Source organism: Accipiter gentilis, chromosome 14, assembly GCF_929443795.1.
Source record: "Accipiter gentilis chromosome 14, bAccGen1.1, whole genome shotgun sequence".
In the NCBI taxonomy this organism is placed as follows: Eukaryota; Metazoa; Chordata; class Aves; order Accipitriformes; family Accipitridae; genus Astur; species Astur gentilis.
Genome location: NC_064893.1, coordinates 15,296,553 through 15,314,373, shown reverse-complemented (window position 1 = coordinate 15,314,373; position 17,821 = coordinate 15,296,553). Strand labels below are relative to the sequence as shown.

Genomic DNA, 17,821 nt, shown 5'->3' with positions numbered 1-17,821 from the left:
GCATTGGACTTTGAATCAGGCTGTGAATATAGGGGTACCTTAAAATATGTAATGTAAATTTAAATTACCTCCAGAAAGGCATGAATTTATCAGCTTTTAGTCTACATTGAAGCCAATATATTGTATAAGTGAGTTATTACAGAAGAAAGTACTGCGTTTATAATTGCCAAATTTGATTTTTGGGAGCAGTTACAATTTCAGTATTGGGAATGCAGGTAACTCCCATTGTTCTCCCTCATCTCCTCATTATTGCTGTTGTAAGGCCAATGGCAAACACTGTTTAAAATGAGCATGGATGTGTTCATATATTTCATAAGCTTTTTAATGGGAAGCCTTTATAATTCCCCTTTCTGTTTTCTTTTTTATGCATCTTATACCTCTTAATGAAACAAAAATATTAATTGTAGCAGTTACCATGCATTCAACTTTTTCCAGAATATATTTTCCTGTGATAAATTCATTTAACTGATCTCATATAACTCCATTCTAATTAATAGCAATTGATGGAAAAGTCCTTTTAATTAATGGATTCAACTCTTTAATATTTACAAAGTTATAAGCATTGGTTCTTATAAAGTAAGAAATAATTGTACATTATGGTTGCATGTTATGACTCCTGTCAGACTAATTTAAACTTAACCACTGAATTTGGACAAGTTGAGAACAATTTTGATAAACTTTAAAATTAAATATTTTGTTGACTTGCACAACTGCAACCAATGTATATGAATACCTTGCATGTTTTCTGCAAAGTAGCTAATGTTACTAATGAATATTATTTGGCCATTGTAATGGTGGTTGTGCTCTAAAAAAAATTCCAGAATTTGTAACACTTATTTTTATATTAAAAAGCTGAATTTTTAAATTTAATTTTGCACCAATGACAGGCCTGTCAGAAAAGTTTTAATAAAATTAGATACTTTCGACAAAAGTTTCTGGATAAGAGGATTCTTCACTTCAGGCTCCTATATACAGCAGAAAGCCAAACATAATTGAGAAATATACTGAAGTAGCATTCCCCAGTAACTTTAAATATCACTGTCTTGATTACAAATTCTGAAGTGTGCAGTCTCATGCCTGCATGTTTTCAGCTCATTTAATTGGCATAACATCTGTAAGGCTATTTATTCCATCTTCATTATTCATCTTATTGAGATTCTGGCTTCAGAAAATGGGGCAAAGTGTACCTGATATAGGTACAGAGGTAGATGTGATCGTTCCTTGCTAGCATTAATAGCAATGTATGATCCGAGGACCTGTATGCAGCCCATATATGCAAACCATGTTCAGATCTCAGTCACCGCTATGATTTCATTTTAGATCTCAGTTAAGGACATTCTTTTGATATCCATTTGTTTAGCAGAGAAATAACTGCCTACAGTAGAAGGAACCAGGGCAACTCCATGGTTTATGGTTAGGTCAGCTCCCATATCTAGAGTTGTAGTTGTGCTGGGTATTATGCATATTGAACTTTAGAATTTGTTTGCAGTAAAAAAATAAATAGAACTTGTCTCTGAAGTTACTCAGAAGATTATGTATTGCTCTTTCTAGTTAAAGGAAATAATTTCTTTGGTTAGCTTTGTTTTTATTCTTTGTGGTTTTTTACTTTAGTCACCTAAAAGAGGCAACATTTTATTTATTACATTTGAACAAAGGCACATGATACTTGCAAAATATTAACATTTTAATTAACACTTTAGCATTAGTTTGTCATGAGTTAAAATTACAAAGAACATGAGGAATCCCTTCAGGTTTTTGTAGCATTTCAGGTTATTGTGTTCCATTATTGACTGTAAGTAAATAACACTTGTAAAAGGAAACTACTGGTTTTGAAGTTGAAATTTGAAGTTCTTAAATGTTGTTGCTGAATTGCTCTTTGCAGGTTTTTCATATCTTTTTGCTGGTTATGTTTGTTTTCTGCTATACAGAGATTGATTTGTTGCTTCCTTTAAATACTTCCGTATGTCACTTGATTTAGATAACAATACAGAGCAGAGTGACTGCGCAGAAACCAAACCTGGCAGTATGTGTACAAGCTCCATTAGCAGTGACCTGTGACCAGTTCGTCTTTGATGACTTAGGTAAATTATTATAGTACCATTACAGCTATTGTATCATATTACTTTTTCTGAGGATGTTTGAAAGGTATAGTCCAGCCTCCATCAAGTGCATTGCTGCAGATGTACTGCAGTTAAAGCAATTACAAATTTGCCTTGCCTGCACTCTGCAGCTTCTAGATACTGCTTGGTGGAGAAAGACACAGTAGAAAGGAATGGAGTTGCTTCCTTGATTATGGTATGATGCATGGCAGGTGAGGAAAGGCAGGGTGACAGCTTCATGATGGAGAGAAAAAAAATAATCAGTTATTCTGTGGTGCTTTTGCTGGGGTACTTTGTTTTGCTGGAAGTTCTGTCTATGTAGAAATGGCACTGCTGAGCTAAAAGCAGGAACAGAAAGCTTGTTCACCTGTGGACAGTCTAGCATATGTTCCCAACTTGGCATCAATTGGTGATTCTAGTGTTTTTCCAGCTCTGTTAATAAGGCTGCAGGTGGAATTGCCTTGAAGACTAAGTAGAACTACAGACCAGAGAAGTATGTCATGCTGCCTTGGTTGGGACTGCAGATCAATTCTGCTCTGAAATATGCAGTAATGAAACAGGGCTTTACTGACTGCTGCTGTCATCTGAAAGGAGCATTCTTATGTTTCATCAACATGTGACAGGAGCAAAGGGCTGATGGCTTTGTAAAATCACAGTATAAAACTGCATTTGTTTTGATAGTATCTGTGTTCAGTGTGCTGAATTGTTTTACTGGTTATACTTCAAGATAGTTATAAGTTGGAGAGACTAGTTTGCCTTTTACAAATTACGGATTTAAAAAACCCCACATGTCCAGTGATTTGATAAAGGTGAACTGATGAAAACAACTATCATAATTTAGTAGGATATTTCCCAAAGTGCTAGAAAATGTTGCTTTCATTTGGATGCTCCTATTACTTGATTTAATATTGTATTGTTTTTAGAACCAGATTCATCTGAAACCGTGGTCCTGTCTGTCTTTTTGAAGGGGAGTTGTACTCCATCAGAACTAGAAGGAAGTTGTGTGGTTTCATATAGTACACCAACAGGTAAGCCACTGGAGGTTTCAAATTGATTTGCCTTTTTTGAGTTTTTTTTCTTTACATATTTCTTATAAATGTTCTTTTGAAATATATTGAAACAGTAGTAATTAAAGAAATAGTGTGTATCAGAGTCTAGTCTTCAGTTTTAGTTAATGTTTTATGTAGCATCATTAAATTATGTAATTGGTCTTATAGAGATAAAATCATATGCTTATGGCTTAGGAAGCAGCTGTACAAGCTTTCCTACCCTGTCCTATCGATTTGCTCCTGTTCTTCTCTTTAAGGGACCACCTTTGGGAGTGAGAAGTTAATTACATCTTTATGACTCTTCAGCCTTCTGGGCTGCCAGCAAATGTGACAATAACTGCCTCCCCACTGACGAGATTTGAATAAGCATTGGGAGTGATTGTTCCTCACTACCCTTTTAACAGTTCAATATATTCGTTCTAAACAGATAAACTAACCCAAAGGAACAGAAACTAAGTAGTTCTGTTTTTATAATGCCTTAATGACCCTAGTGATAGAATATGTGAATTTACACTGCTATCCATAACTGAAGACTGATTAGCTTAGTTTTCTACACACAGCCTTGTGAATCTGTCAGGTGCCAGAGAAACTGTATTTAGGCAGGGATTCCACATTAAGTTAAAAGCAGCATAAACTGGTTTAAGCTGTCTGTTCTTCACTTCTCACTGCTTGGCTTTGCTCCTGCTCCTCCTCCTCCCCTGTTGTGCTTATGCAATCAACAGTTATTTCTCAGCCAGATTTGCTAATTTGGTTCACTGTGCAAACACAGAGCTGTGCCAGCGCAAGTGGAAGGGTGACATGGAGTAAGTTGACTGGCATCAAAGAAATACATGTGGAGTCAGGGCTTCTGTGAAGGGTGGTGGTCTCAAGTACCTTATCCTGTGTAGACATTTTTATTTAAGCATTTACTTTACATCACTTCTCACTTGAAACATTGTGTTTATGATGATAGTCTAGGCTATGTGATGACTGAAATGTTTACTTCTAGACAAAACTGAAAGTCATGTTTTTAAAGAACTTGATCTTACCCTCTGTAGACATGGCTTGCAGATATGTGTAGAGGGTGGGAGAGGAAAGGATGCTCTTCCCTTTTTTCTTGAGAGCCTGCACAAACAGCTTGTACAACTTCAGTCCCTCTGTCTTGTGACTCTGCTTATTCCTTGTGAATGAGATGCTGTACCTTCATAAGTATCCAACTTAATGATGTGGCTTTAGACAGGTTTTGTGGTACGAATGTATAGGTAGTATATATACTTTTGAGTATCTTGGATCCTCTGATTTTAAAAGCTTGCTTTTTGTTTTCCTGGTCTTGCTTCTGTGATTTTGCTTTGCAAGACCAGAGTATCAAACTTAAAGGGTATTTCTCACCAGCAAATGAAAGTATTATTTCTTTCAGGTGATACTAGTTAAACTTACGCTTATATTTTAGGTATTAGGCTGGATTTTGCAAGCCTTTTGGTTAGGGAAGTAAAGAAATCTTGTATCTTAAGTATGTTTGTTTATATGCAATTAAAAAAAAATCCCCAGAAGACATGACATCTAACAGAATTAGGAGACTGTGGAAGAAATTTTAAAAACTTACTTTTAATGGTAGAATTTGGAAGACTTCTAAATAAAACAGCATAATTAAGATCTTGCTAAATTTTTGGATATTCATTAATTATTAAGCTGGGATAAATCTATTCCATTACATTACATATACATACTGGTGTTACTTCTACAAAGCAATCAAATCCTTAAGTGTAATGTACTAGTAAACAAAAGTTAAGTGCCTTTGTGACTTCATTTTATCTGAATAGAGACTTTTTCCCCTTTGTTTTTTTTAAGATATCCATATTTGTGGCCAAATCAGTCTTCAGTGTATCTCTGTGGGATTCATACAGCTGAAGGTTAATGAGTCACTTAGTTGGATGGGATTGCACTATTGATGAATGTGGTCTCATGTCTGCTTTTTGGCTAGTATTATGTCTTTATGTATTGTCTACTTAACAAACGTGGCTTAAGTTCTTTAAAACCAGTTACTACATTTCCCTTTTTTCTTATTTGAGTAACATCTTATGTATCCTTTTTTTTTTCTCTTTTTGTTCCATTGCTGGTCATACGGTAGAGCTCAATCCTGAAGGTGAGTGAATGGAAAAAAATGCAAAGTTCGAATGGTTTCATGAATGACAGCGTATGCTGAATAAAGCAGATTTGGAACAGAGTTATTTTACTTATTATTTCTGTAAGTTCTTATTATCCTTGGTTTGACCCTATGAAGCTGTGAATATTTGAGACAGTTGAACGTAAATGAGGCTTAGAGATAAGAAGACAATTACCCATGGGGAAAATAGAAAGTAGCAAGTACATTTTTTGAAGTATGTTGCACTTTCTCATATGTAACATAGGAATTTTGCAAAGTATTAGTGCCTTGTGCATTGAGATTGGAAATGGAAAACACAATTGTATGTTTTTTCTTTACCATATTTTTAGCTATTTTTTTCAAGTTTCAGCAAGAACTTAGGCAGCTAAATTATAGCTTTTTTGATGCAACTGAAACAGCTATTAAGGATTCGTAGCTAATGCTATGCTGTTTGGACTGACTAGCTCCGAGAATGATGTCACTTAACATCTCTTCATTCCAATTTCAATTGGAAACATCTTATTCAAGGCTAAAAGGCTGCTTTCTAACTGAGAATACCAGCAGTACAAAACATAGCTGTGATTGTGATAGATGTGATACTTGCAAAAGGTACAATTAAAAGACAAAACAGAACTGGAAAGTTAGCTTATGTATAGCTAGAGTAAAAAGAGAGAAGGATAGTTTTGCAATGTAATTGTGTACATGTGTTGAAAAGGTACAGTCCTTGTAGGGGATATTTTACTAACTTTAAAGATATATAAGTACAAATACCTTCATGTTTCGGGGAGGGGAAAAAGTTGCTTGTCATAGATTTAGAGATCAACCGGAAGGGTGTTTTCAGTTTTCCTAAACAGAAGCTTTACATATAGATGTATGTATATTTGAGTCTTGTTTTTCAATACTTATGCTCTTATGAGCATACTAAATGAAGTAAAAAAGTAGATAACTGCATTAACAGTTCCTTTCCTTTTCTGGTTTCTGGATATTTTGGGGGACCTTGAGGTGCCATACAGGAAACAGATGCTTGAACCATCTCAATAAAATACTATTTTTGGCAAGAATAGGTATCACCATGTGGCAGTTTTCTGCTATATGAAGTAATTTTAAAAATTATTAAAAATACAGTAAATATATAAATAAACTATTTTTAAAAAATGTATATAATTCGAAAGGGTAATGTTCTAAAAATGAAGACTTGGATTTTGTTTTAAGAAATTTTTACTCTAGATGAAAACCTGATGCTGAAGAGAGTGTTGTGGAGCACAGTAAACTTTGCAGAATTATCTGGGACAAAATTTATTTGGGTTACTGTGAGATGCACTGGACTGGTTAAATCAATACCAGAAAAAGCATACATTCTCTGAATATTTAACATCCTAAATTAGAGATCTGAGCTTTAATGTTTTATGTCATGTACATCAATGTTATGTTTCAAATATAATTAAGATGAATGCACGAGTACTTTGGAAGTGAAATTGTAACTACTGTGCATGTAACTGTTTTATTACTTTTATCGCGTAAGTGCATAGTATGCCTTTTAATAGTAGTAACTTATGAGATAATGTTACAAAATTTCTGTTGTGTTTCAGATTAGAATAGAATCTGAATTTTTTTTCACATTTTTTCTTTATTACAGTGCTAAAATTGTATGTTGTGCAATGTATTGTAACTGTAGATGAAGTGAGATGTATTACTAGACATACCACCAAAGGATTGGGGAAGTTCTGGCTCCCACACTTTGCTATTGCTTTGTGTTTCTTTACTACCATTTAAAATTCTGAAATACTCTGAAAGCATTTCCCAGCAAGAGTTTTTCACTGTACTGATAAATTTTGTTGAAGGTTTTTTGTTTTATTTTCTTTATATAGTTGTTTTGGACTCATCAAGTAGAAAGCTCCCGAGGCCTCTCCCAAAACCAGATACGATTTGATTTAGTTTTGATTTGACCTTTGTCTCAAATATTGAACAATTATGTTTATGATGAGGCAGACTGAGAGCAGACTATCTAGGAGAAGCTGGTTTGAAAGAAGAAGAAAAACATCTTGTTTTAAATATAAAAATATTTCAAAATGCAGTTTTGAAACATTTCAAGATACAGTTGATTGAATCATTCTGAAAGGTCATGGGTATATTGTCAAGTATTTTTTCAGGAATTTTCCGTGGAACCCAGGGATGTCCTAGTTTTGAGGACCTGTCTTAATCTTTCTGCTTGTTTTACACTGATTTTGCTTTTTTACAAGCTGCTGCAGAGTAGTTACTTGGAGGCATTATAAGCCAGCCAAAAGATGTAATGAATTGACAACCAGAGGGATGAATCTGAGCCTTCTAATAACATTTTTCACTTGAGATGAGTCTTAGAAATAATTTTTCATTGCAAGAGATCAGCGAAGCAGCAAGCAAAATTGTTAGCAAAAATGGTTGCTTGAATGACTATTAAATGGTTGAGCTCTATTTTTATACTAACCTGCTAATCTTACATGACTGATAACCTCTGTGTAGCTTTCAGTTTCATGATTTTTCCGTCTCCATATAATCTGTGACAGTAAATTACTTTATTCTCTCGAAAAATGTGCTTTGTTAAATTCTGCTGAGGTGAGTGGGGGTTAATGTTTGAGTTTCATGGGTTATTTGGGAGAGAATGAGTGATTGTTGCTATGGCATTAATACTATTCTCAATAAGATGAATATTGGTGCCTATAGTGATGTCTGTACCCAAACAAAACAAGGTTAATCCTCCTCAAAAAAAAACCATAATGTGGCCGCCTAAAAGAGCAAGAACTCCATATTTTATGGCAACTGGCACTTTTACCCTTCACATAGAATATACTGGGCAATTCCTGACATGCCAATGATTTTCAACAATGTTTATATTTGAGCAAATTTTCTACACATTCTAAAGAATATGTTTTCTAAATGTTAGTGTTAAAACTCCCTCTTTTCTTTTGCACTATTCTGATAAAATTGCATATGATATTAGATCCCAATACCAAAGGCAGTAGCCAGTTTGTTCTACAATTCTGTTTTGTTATGATGCAATGAGTTGAAAGATAGAATTTAATATACCTTTGGGTAATAATCTCCATTAGATACGTTTTTTTCTAAGCCACAAACCTCTGACAGATGATATGAAGGTTGTATAGATGATATTTAAAAGTATAAAAAAAAGAGTAAATGTCTTCTTAAAAATTATTTAGTTTGTGATATTCCTGATAAAAGCATACATGCTTTAATTTTGTGTTCGAAGCATCACGAGTAATCACACAGCTGTTGTCTCTGTTAGAGTAGAATAGTTTGTCTAGAGCATTAAAGAAAATGTTAATCTTCACTGCATGTTAATTGGTACAAATACAGGTATGCAATGGATTTGGCTAATAGCTCTTGCTTTCCCATTCAGTTGAAACTGTTCACCTGAAAAGGTAATTAGAAGTATTCAAATTTAAAGGTATTTTAGGTGCAAAACTTAACAAAAATTGACAATTTTACATAGTTTTTGTTTTAACATATTCCTTAATCACATTAAAAATACCTTGTTTTACCTCTTTGAGGACACCAGTATGAAGTATCTTGTATTCAGAATACAGATATGAAAGATGAATCTGTGTTCTTTCATTTTAGGTATACCGAAAGTTGCACAGTGTAACTTCAGGCTGCCTTTGCGGTTAATTTGCTTTCCAGCTCAATCTTCAAAAGCAGCAAACCACAAGCTAACTATTGATACCAATAAGCCTCCCATCAGTTTTCTTACCATATTTCCAGGTAGGCTTTTAAATATGTCTATAGAAGGAAATGTGTTAGGAAATCCAACAGGAATTGTTTGTCTGTGCAAAGTAATAAGGTAATTAACAAAGCTAATGTTAGAATTTTCAAAAAGTATATTTTGAAAGAAACAATGTCATAATATTTCAATAATAATCCGTCTGGGCTAGTGTATCTGTCTCTGGTAAAACTGCAGATTTCTTTACGCAGTGGTCATGATAGACATCTAATTTTTATCTATCCAGAAAATCATTTTACATGAAATTCTATCAGTGGTGTTGTAATGGGGAAAACATGGGCATTCATTTGAAAAAAGATAAGCAGGGCAAAGCAAAAGTGGTAAATACTGTATGTAAGGGGTACAGTTGCTTTGGAGGAAGTCTTGTGGAGTTCTTGATGCATTGATCTGGAGCCTGATCTTACTTAATAATTTCATTAGCCTTCATTAGAAGAAATGTACTTCGTGGTATTTTCTGATGCGCAAACCTGAGCTACGTTTTATATTCAGGACAATATTAAAATGGTATGAAGGAGGAATTAGGTGCCATTTAGGCCTGGAAAAAGAAGAATGAAATTGGGTAAAGTGTAATGTTATTTTTCAGCTGTAACAATTTCAGCTGTAATTATGTGCTCATAATTTGGAAGATAGAGAGGAGGAGGAAGTTACCACAGGAATTCTCTGTGGTACAATATGGTACAATCATAAGCAAACACTTAAGAACTGAGGATGCATTAGGCAAAATGTTTCCATGCAAGAAACTAATATCATGTTACTATGAACTGGCACACTGAGTGCTGGTTGTTGATATTAAATAAAAATTAATTCAAACTCAAAAGTGTAGAAAAAGGCTATGAACATTATCTAGGGATTTGAAGAAGAGAATTGAAGTGACTCATTTAGCTTAATAAAACACAGGCAAAAAAGGGGAATACAGTTGCCTTCAGTAAATATTTTGTGGCTGTGTCATGGATCTAGATGATCATATTAGCACAAGAATAAATGAATAAACAGGGCTTATAAAGTGATTGTGAAAAAGTTCAGTCTGGCAGTGACTAGGTTTCTGAACTTCAGGGTTCTGGAACAGTTTTCAGAGAGCCGTATGGGCCAACAACTTTAATATGGTATTTTTAAGGAGGAGCTGCATCTCTTTTTAAAAGCTTATATAGTACATTTGTCTGAGAGCAGTGGAGCAGACATGATTGGGGTTTTTGGTAGCATGATTTTCTTCACTTTGAGAGTAAATATACCTTTTCTCTAAAAAGGTTGTGCTGTGTAATACTTGAAACAGAGAAGCTTTTTCTCAACTGTCTAGATTTTGGGGTTTTAATCATAGGTAGGCTTCCATTATGGCTAAGCAATAATGCTTTCAGAATACAGCAGGATATTTTATTTTTAACTTAGGGATGCATTGTTGAAAATACAACACAAAGCATAGGCCTAATGTATTCCAGAAGAAGGTATTAAAACCTTCTGACTTCTGTTCATCCCATTTTCAGTGATGGGTGGGGGGGAGGTGTGCAGGGAAAGCAGCATGCTGTTTATGATGTGATCTGTGAAGGAACTTTGGATTCTTGGTGTACTCAATAAAAATTGTATCTCTCCTACTCCTGTTTTGCCTTATTTTTAGGGGAAGGTGGGAGGAGGAGTGACATGGAGTAGTTTTTAAAATATGGTACTCTAAAATTGAGCCTTTTAACCTGGTATGATCCACTACATGGAATGCAAAGAAAGGTGGGCATGCATGGACTTTGCAGAGTACCTAGTTTTAGCAAGCTAGATGTTTGTTGTGCTCTGTGCCGAAAGCTGAAAAATGAGTGCACTTAAACATTTTCATTGTAATTTCCACATAATTTTTGCATAAATATCTGAATTAAATGTGACCTTGCCTCCAGTAAAAGGTGATAGTCTTTTGGCTGTACGCTAATCACAAATCTTTTTAGATGGTACAGACTGAACCTCTGAGAAATCTACGTTTTGTTTCCAGGCTGGAGAACAAGAAATGTGTGGCTCAGCTTCTGCCTGTGAATGAAGGGAGGGTATGCCAAACTACTGCTGATGTTCTTTTCTTCTGAGCCCTAAGAAGGGGAGCAGTCTCCTTTGGATTGTCTTTCCTACATTGCTTGTGCAAATGTTGATATGGCCCTGGCTATGGTTTAGAGTTTGTTGAATACCAGTGTCAAATTATAGAAAACTGTATTTAACTTTCTCTTTCAGACTTTGTTGATCCATCTGAGCATGACCAGGCAAATGTTCTGGGATTTCAGTTTTTAACTGGTTCAAAAACCACTCTTCTTGCTTCAAAAACATCACGTAAGTGCTATTAGTATTAATGCAGAAGAGGCCTGATCATCAGTTAATATACGTACAATATGAGAATGCAAATCATACAAAGAAGGATAATCACTGTATGAGAATTAATGCAGAAGTTTCAAAGTGTTAACCGACTGTTTCTTATCCCCTCTAAAGTATCTAATTATGTTACTAGGGAAGGCACAAAATTTTATAACAAAACAAAAAATAATACTCAAAATATAGTACACTATAGTGTCAATTCTCTGAAGAAATTGGATTTTCTTCAAGTTTTTAGCAATGGCTTTATTCATGAAGTAATACTGTTATTATAATAATGGAAAAAACCCTCTTTTCCTCAAAGGTATATAAACACCTCTGTTTGGAAGTAGTCATCTACTGGAATTTTTGAAAGGGATTAAAAAGCAGGTTTCTAACTCTCCACTGACTTTCAGTAATCCTTGACTTTAGGCATCAGACCTTACTTTACTTGTTTCTCTACATCTAAGTAAATGCCTGTCTTTAGATGCCTGTTTATCTTTATAAGTGTAGGATTATGGATTCAATATCCTTCCTATTATGACTACAGAATGTATTAACTTGCATGTAGATATGTTACCTAGTCCAGTGTCTCTCATATAGGGCAGTTTGTAAATTAAGTAGTTATGTTCCAGCCCCCTGTGAGTTTGTGCTCTTTAAAAAAAGATTGGTTCTTTTCATTTTGGAGAGTTTATGGTCTTGCCCTGTACAACTACTCAACTTGCTAAACTCTTTCTTGGCATGTGCATTGGAACCAAATCAGTTCAATTGTGTTTAGCATTTTGCATGCCAGCAGAGCACAAAGTCTTCATTTAATACAGCAGACTAACAAATTGAAAAGCTAGAATACCTATTGTGCATTCCAGAGAATTCAAATGGAACGCTGTGTGAATGCTTTATGAAAACTGTTTTGAGTGGGAAATCAGAATCTAGTTTATTGATGCGAAATTCTTTTGACACAAAAACAATCTGCCTCACTGTTTTCAAAAATCAGTATTCACGATGGGTTGTATAAGTATTTGTGGCATCAGCTGTGAGCTATGGGATAATATTTAATACCTTTTCAAATGTAATCAAATGTGTTAAAAACAGAAACCATCTGGAGAGTAACTTTCATTGTACCGACAATCACTTTACATTTCTAAGGTTGAAACCCGTTTGTATTGGGTTTTGTATGCATTATTTGCATGCTGTTTTATTGTTAGTTGGTTTTTAATATTTGTTTAAATAGTAGATCTTAAACAGTTTTAACTAACTAGGCATGCAATGATAGTTTCTAAAAACTAAAGATTTAAAGGATTTATAAATAACTGTGGGGTTGTTTTTTGGATTACAATTTAAATCTTTGTTTTGGACTTTGTTTTGCATAGTTGCTAAATCTGATGCTGTGTAAGGGACAAATTTGTGTCTATGTAATGAATGTATTTTAGCTTCTAGTGAGGCTTTACCTTTTAATTCCCCCACCCCAACCCCTCAAGCTTTTCTTCTCAGGTTTTTTTATTCACTAGCTAGGAATGATGCTTGCAGTCTTACTATAAACTTTCCCACGCTTTACTTGTGAAGTTCAGTTTACAAAGGAGATTCAAAATACCTGTTTCTCTTAGTGTGACTACTCATTTGTTGTGTTTGGGAATTAGAAAACAAATTAGTTGTTTGATGCCACCTTCTATGTTAGCAGCCTGTTTCCAGCATCCAATTCATGCATTGCATTGGGTTGGTTTCAGAATTTCTTAGGGGGGGTTTCTTATTTGAAATGTTACCTAAGTAAAACTTATTAAAAAATAAATAAATTGTAAAAGGTCTGACACTCAAGCATAATTCCGAATGTTTTTATGAGCAGAGACTATCCATAATACAAAAGCACTGTTTGGTGGAGTGTCATGATACCAGAATGATTGTGCTTGAGTGGACAGATCTTCTATGGAACTAATGAATGCAGATGAAATTATGTATTATTTGGGAGGTCCTTAATCTGCTATGTAATTTAACACTGATTTTATACTTTGTAAAAGTGTGTATGCAACATTATCATTGTGGAAGTGTTCTTCAAAAAGAAAATTGTATGTGTAGATAAATAGTGACTGAAAATAATGGTGTTTCAGAAAAGTACAAGAGTTCACTGGGACTGATCAATCCTTATTTCTGGTTTTCCATGAAAGAAGTTAATCTTGGACAATGGAAGAAGACATCTTTTTCCATATCCCTTATCAAATGGACCTTAAGTTCTAAATGGGAGGAACTACATGTAGGAATGAAAGTCTCCAGGTTCAGTTGGGTTTCACTGCTGAAGCTGCAAACATGAATAACATCTGTTTTCACATTTGTTTTTAATGGTATTACCTAATCCATTTTGAACAGTGTAGTAATTGAAGATGTTACTTCAGCCTGTTACCTCAGGCTTCTTCAGATGCTGCGAAGAAGCCCAGCCTGAAGTTCATTTTGACAGTTAATACATATTAAAAAGAAGCTTGCTCCATGTAGATTTAAGTTTTGGTTTTTTTTCTGAAATTTTTTTAAACTGTCTTTTAATCAAAATGTAAAGAAGGCTTGACTGCTAATTGTGGGTTTTTTGTTTTCTGCTGATGAGGGCTTCCTAGTTGAGGAGTGAACTGAATCTTCTAGACTTCCTTCAGATAACCTACTGGCAGGGCAACTCTTCTTAATGCAGGTTGTGCTAGCTGGACAGTGTTAAAAGCCTTTGTAACCTATGTAACCTATTGGTGCTCTTCAGTCACCTGCTTTTCTGTATGAGAATTTTCTGAAAACCTATTGTAATTTTTTGTAACAGAGCTTATTTTAAGAAAAAGGTAACAAAAGTTGGTTAACTATTATAAAAGCACGGGTTGAGCAGACGCACAGTTATTTCTTTAGTTTTTTTCATTGTATTTCTGTTTAAAGCATGTGTTTATAGTACAACTAAAGATTCTCAGTTTCCTACAGTTTCTAAATCTAATTTGTCTTTTTTGAGAACTGGAAGATCATGTAAAGCAAATTACTGCAATGCTCTCTACTCAGGGCATGGTAAAATTAGATTGTGTTTGTATTGACCAAAAAACAATGTATGGAAACTGAAAATGCATTTTGGAGGAAATTAGTTTTATCCATTTTAAACCATTAATGTATTAGATATGCCAATTATAAATGGAATGACTGTTGATTTCGCCTGAAAACATCTGAGCTAATTTCCGTCAAGGAAAAATCACTTAAGGCAAAGTATGATGGTACATCCAACTAAGTCCAGCCATTACATTGTGAGTGTTTAAAAAATGGATATTAAGTTGAATGTTATCTTTAGCAGATGGTGTTCTTTTCTTTAACAGGCATGTTTTTAAATAAAACTTGCTTCTTTCCTGTTACACTGTAAACAGAATTTGTCATTCTCTATTCAGTGGAATACATATCCTGGGAATGATGCCAGTGGTAATGTCAAACAATCTTGAATTACTAATGTTGAGAAAATTTTAAATAAGTACATTCAAGTTCTAAAGAATTTTGGTTGATTTGATTTACTGTGAACCTTGTTAACAAGGGCAAAAAAAACCTATTTTGTATCAAACCCCAGCAACTCTTTTTCTTCATAGGTCTATTTCTACCTATTCTTTTGGATAAGGTATTGGTAGATGAGTACTGAAAAGAAATAAAGAACTGTTGTTTGAAAGTGTTTATCTGGAAAAAAATAATATTAAAATGCTGCTATGATTTTCCACAATGTTTTCCTCTCTACATTCAGTTAATTCTGATTTTCTGGAAATTGAAGGAGAAGATTATATAAATGTGGACTAAAACCAACAGAAATAAAATCTCATCCCACTAGCTTGATAATTTGAAGTTCACTAAAATGTGCTAAGTTAAATTAATTTGCTGGGACAGATGCTGGCTAACAGGATTTGTTTTTTCACTTCAGACTATATTAACACTTTTGTTTCTACACTAAGCCATTTTTACAAAGCCATAGTGTGTAGATGGATAAAAATCACCTTCTACTAATATTAGTTGTATTTAGAGTGAAGTATAGCACTATCAAAACCGAGTATTGTTGTCAATGACTAGTTAGAGTAATACTTTTCCTACTAGAAGATACCCTAGGAAGTGGAGATGTAATAAAATTTATATTGACTGTATTATCTAAAAACTCAATAACTGTTTCCAAAAGATGTTCAAGATTTTAGGTGGATTGGAGTGGTTTTGTTACCACTGTTATCAAATGCTTAGGATGCTGTGCTTTTGTCGTGGTTCAAAGTGAATTGAACCTGATTCTGCCTCCAGCTCTCAGAAAAGCTCACTAAGATTGTGTTATGGCAGAGAATTGCAGACAGCCCGTTGTTATGACTTAATATAATCCAGTAATTCTCTTGTTTCCTTATTATGGCAGTTCTTCATAGCTTTTTGTTCTTCATGAACAGGCCCATACTCTGAAGTAAGTAGTCCTGAAGCAGTAAAAACTTTTATTTTGTTAAATTGCCTTGTTAAAGTTAGGATAAACCAGAGAGTATTTAGGACTGATGTAAATAAAATACAATTATTTCTTTAGCACTAGTGAACATGTATCTCTTATGAAAATCTCCTATAGACTTTGGATATAGTTAGCAAGTTAAATTTGTGTATTATCTAAACGATGTTGTGCAGTGAATGTATGTGGCTTAAATGTGTGTTTATTAGTCTTGTATTTGTTCTTGTTTTCAAAGAACGATATAGGATCCAGAGTGATCAGTTAGAAGACCTTTGGCTGATAACAAAAGAGCTCACGCTTCGACTTGAAGAACATTTCAAGAAGCAAAACTGCAAAGATTTTGCATGTACTTTTTCTGGTTCAATTCCCCTGCAAGAATATTTTGAACTAATTGATCGACATTTTGAGGTATGTTACATAATACGTGAATCATTAATGTTCTGCTAGTTTAAAAATTGTATGTTGTGCTATGATTTATCAGATTATAACTATAGCTATCACAGGCATTTGTCTTTCAGAAAATAGAAAGCTGCATCTAAGATAGTGATGGAAGAAATGTCATCATTTATTTTTTAACATACAGAGTATGCCTTGCCTCTGAAATAGCCCTTGTGACTGGCAGAGTGCAAGTAGCTAGTGCAGTCTGCAAATGATACAAATTACAGTACTAGTATTTGCCCTTCTGCTCACTGCCTGTACAGAAGCCATGGGTTCTTCATTCACTAATGTCATATTAGCTGTAAAATTGTTTCTAAAATTTGTCCTTAGTTTTAGACTACTTTACTGTTCTGTAATAATGAAGCCATGAGAATTTTTGTTTTTTCTGAATCATCCTGGTAATGATATAAAAAGTCCCTCCAGATTTAAAAAACTGACTGCCCTTGTAGAAGTAGCATTGGAGACTCCAGGGAGTTTACGTGACCAGATATAAAATAAATTTAATTACTTTTTCCTGTTTGGTCATGCAGATGACAATGAAAAATCTCTAATAGTTCAGCTAGCTTGTAGAAATAGCTTATTGTCGTGGTTTAACCCCAGCTGGTAACTAAGCACCATGCAGCTGCTTACTTACTCCCCCCGCGCCCGCAGTGGGATGGGGGAGAGAATTGGGGGAAAAAAAAGGTACAACTCGGGTTGAGATAAGAACAGTTTAGTAGAACAGAAAGGAAGAAACTAATAATGATAACAATAACAATAATAAAATGACAACAATAATAAAAGGATTGGAGTATGCAAAACAAGTGATGCACAATGCAATTGTTAACCCCTCACCAACCGATGCCCAGTTAGTTCCTGAGCAGCAATCCCCCCCAGCCCCACTCCCCCCATTTTACATACTGGACATGACGTCACATGGTATGGAATAGTCCTTTGGCCAGTTTGGGTCAGCTGTCCTGGCTGTGTCCCCTCCCAGCTTCTTGTGTCCCTCCAGCCTTCTTGCTGGCTGGGCATGAGAAGCTGCAAAGTCCTTGGCTTAGTCTAAACGTTACTTAGCACTAACTGAAAACAGCAGTGTGTTATCAACATCCTTCTCATACCTAACTCAAAAACATAGCACTATACCAGCTACTAGAAAAACAATTAACTCTATCCCAGCTGCAACCAGGACATTTATAAAATAAAATATATGCACTCCTTCCCCCCCTGCCTTTCCAGTAAAAAAAGAGAATAGCTATTTGAAAATTTCTGTTAAACTTGTGTAACGGACAAAACCAGCAACATATGTATGTAAGAGTGAGACATAATACTGGATGTTCTTTTGTGCTACCAAATTTTCTGTGAGGTGGAGCCATTGCCACACAGAAAGATGGAAGTTGTAGCTGGGATTCTCTGGGATGTTTTAGGGAGTCAGCCTACATCCATGTCTGTCTCTCAAGCACATGAGTTATTCTGTTAGTCTTTCAACTAATTTGAAATTCAATAGTTTGGGTTTTTCTTCTTAGTGACTGTTATTGTAGAAATACCTTAAACATAGGCTTCATTAGATTGTATCACAAGCTTAAATACATTGAAATT

At 34.6% G+C, this 17,821-nt stretch overlaps 1 protein-coding gene across 2 annotated transcripts in view; it reads left to right on the top strand.

Annotated features, from left to right (window-relative positions):
• The window catches only part of BBS9 (Bardet-Biedl syndrome 9), a 314,570-nt gene that overhangs the window by 61,219 nt on the left and 235,530 nt on the right, over nt 1-17,821 (top strand). For both annotated transcript variants that reach the window (XM_049817185.1, XM_049817186.1), the window contains 6 exons: nt 1,979-2,081; nt 3,023-3,127; nt 5,256-5,270; nt 8,886-9,026; nt 11,242-11,337; nt 16,041-16,213. In XM_049817185.1, the coding sequence (XP_049673142.1) occupies nt 1,979-2,081; nt 3,023-3,127; nt 5,256-5,270; nt 8,886-9,026; nt 11,242-11,337; nt 16,041-16,213 (633 nt within the window). The remainder of the gene's footprint in view (nt 1-1,978; nt 2,082-3,022; nt 3,128-5,255; nt 5,271-8,885; nt 9,027-11,241; nt 11,338-16,040; nt 16,214-17,821) is intronic.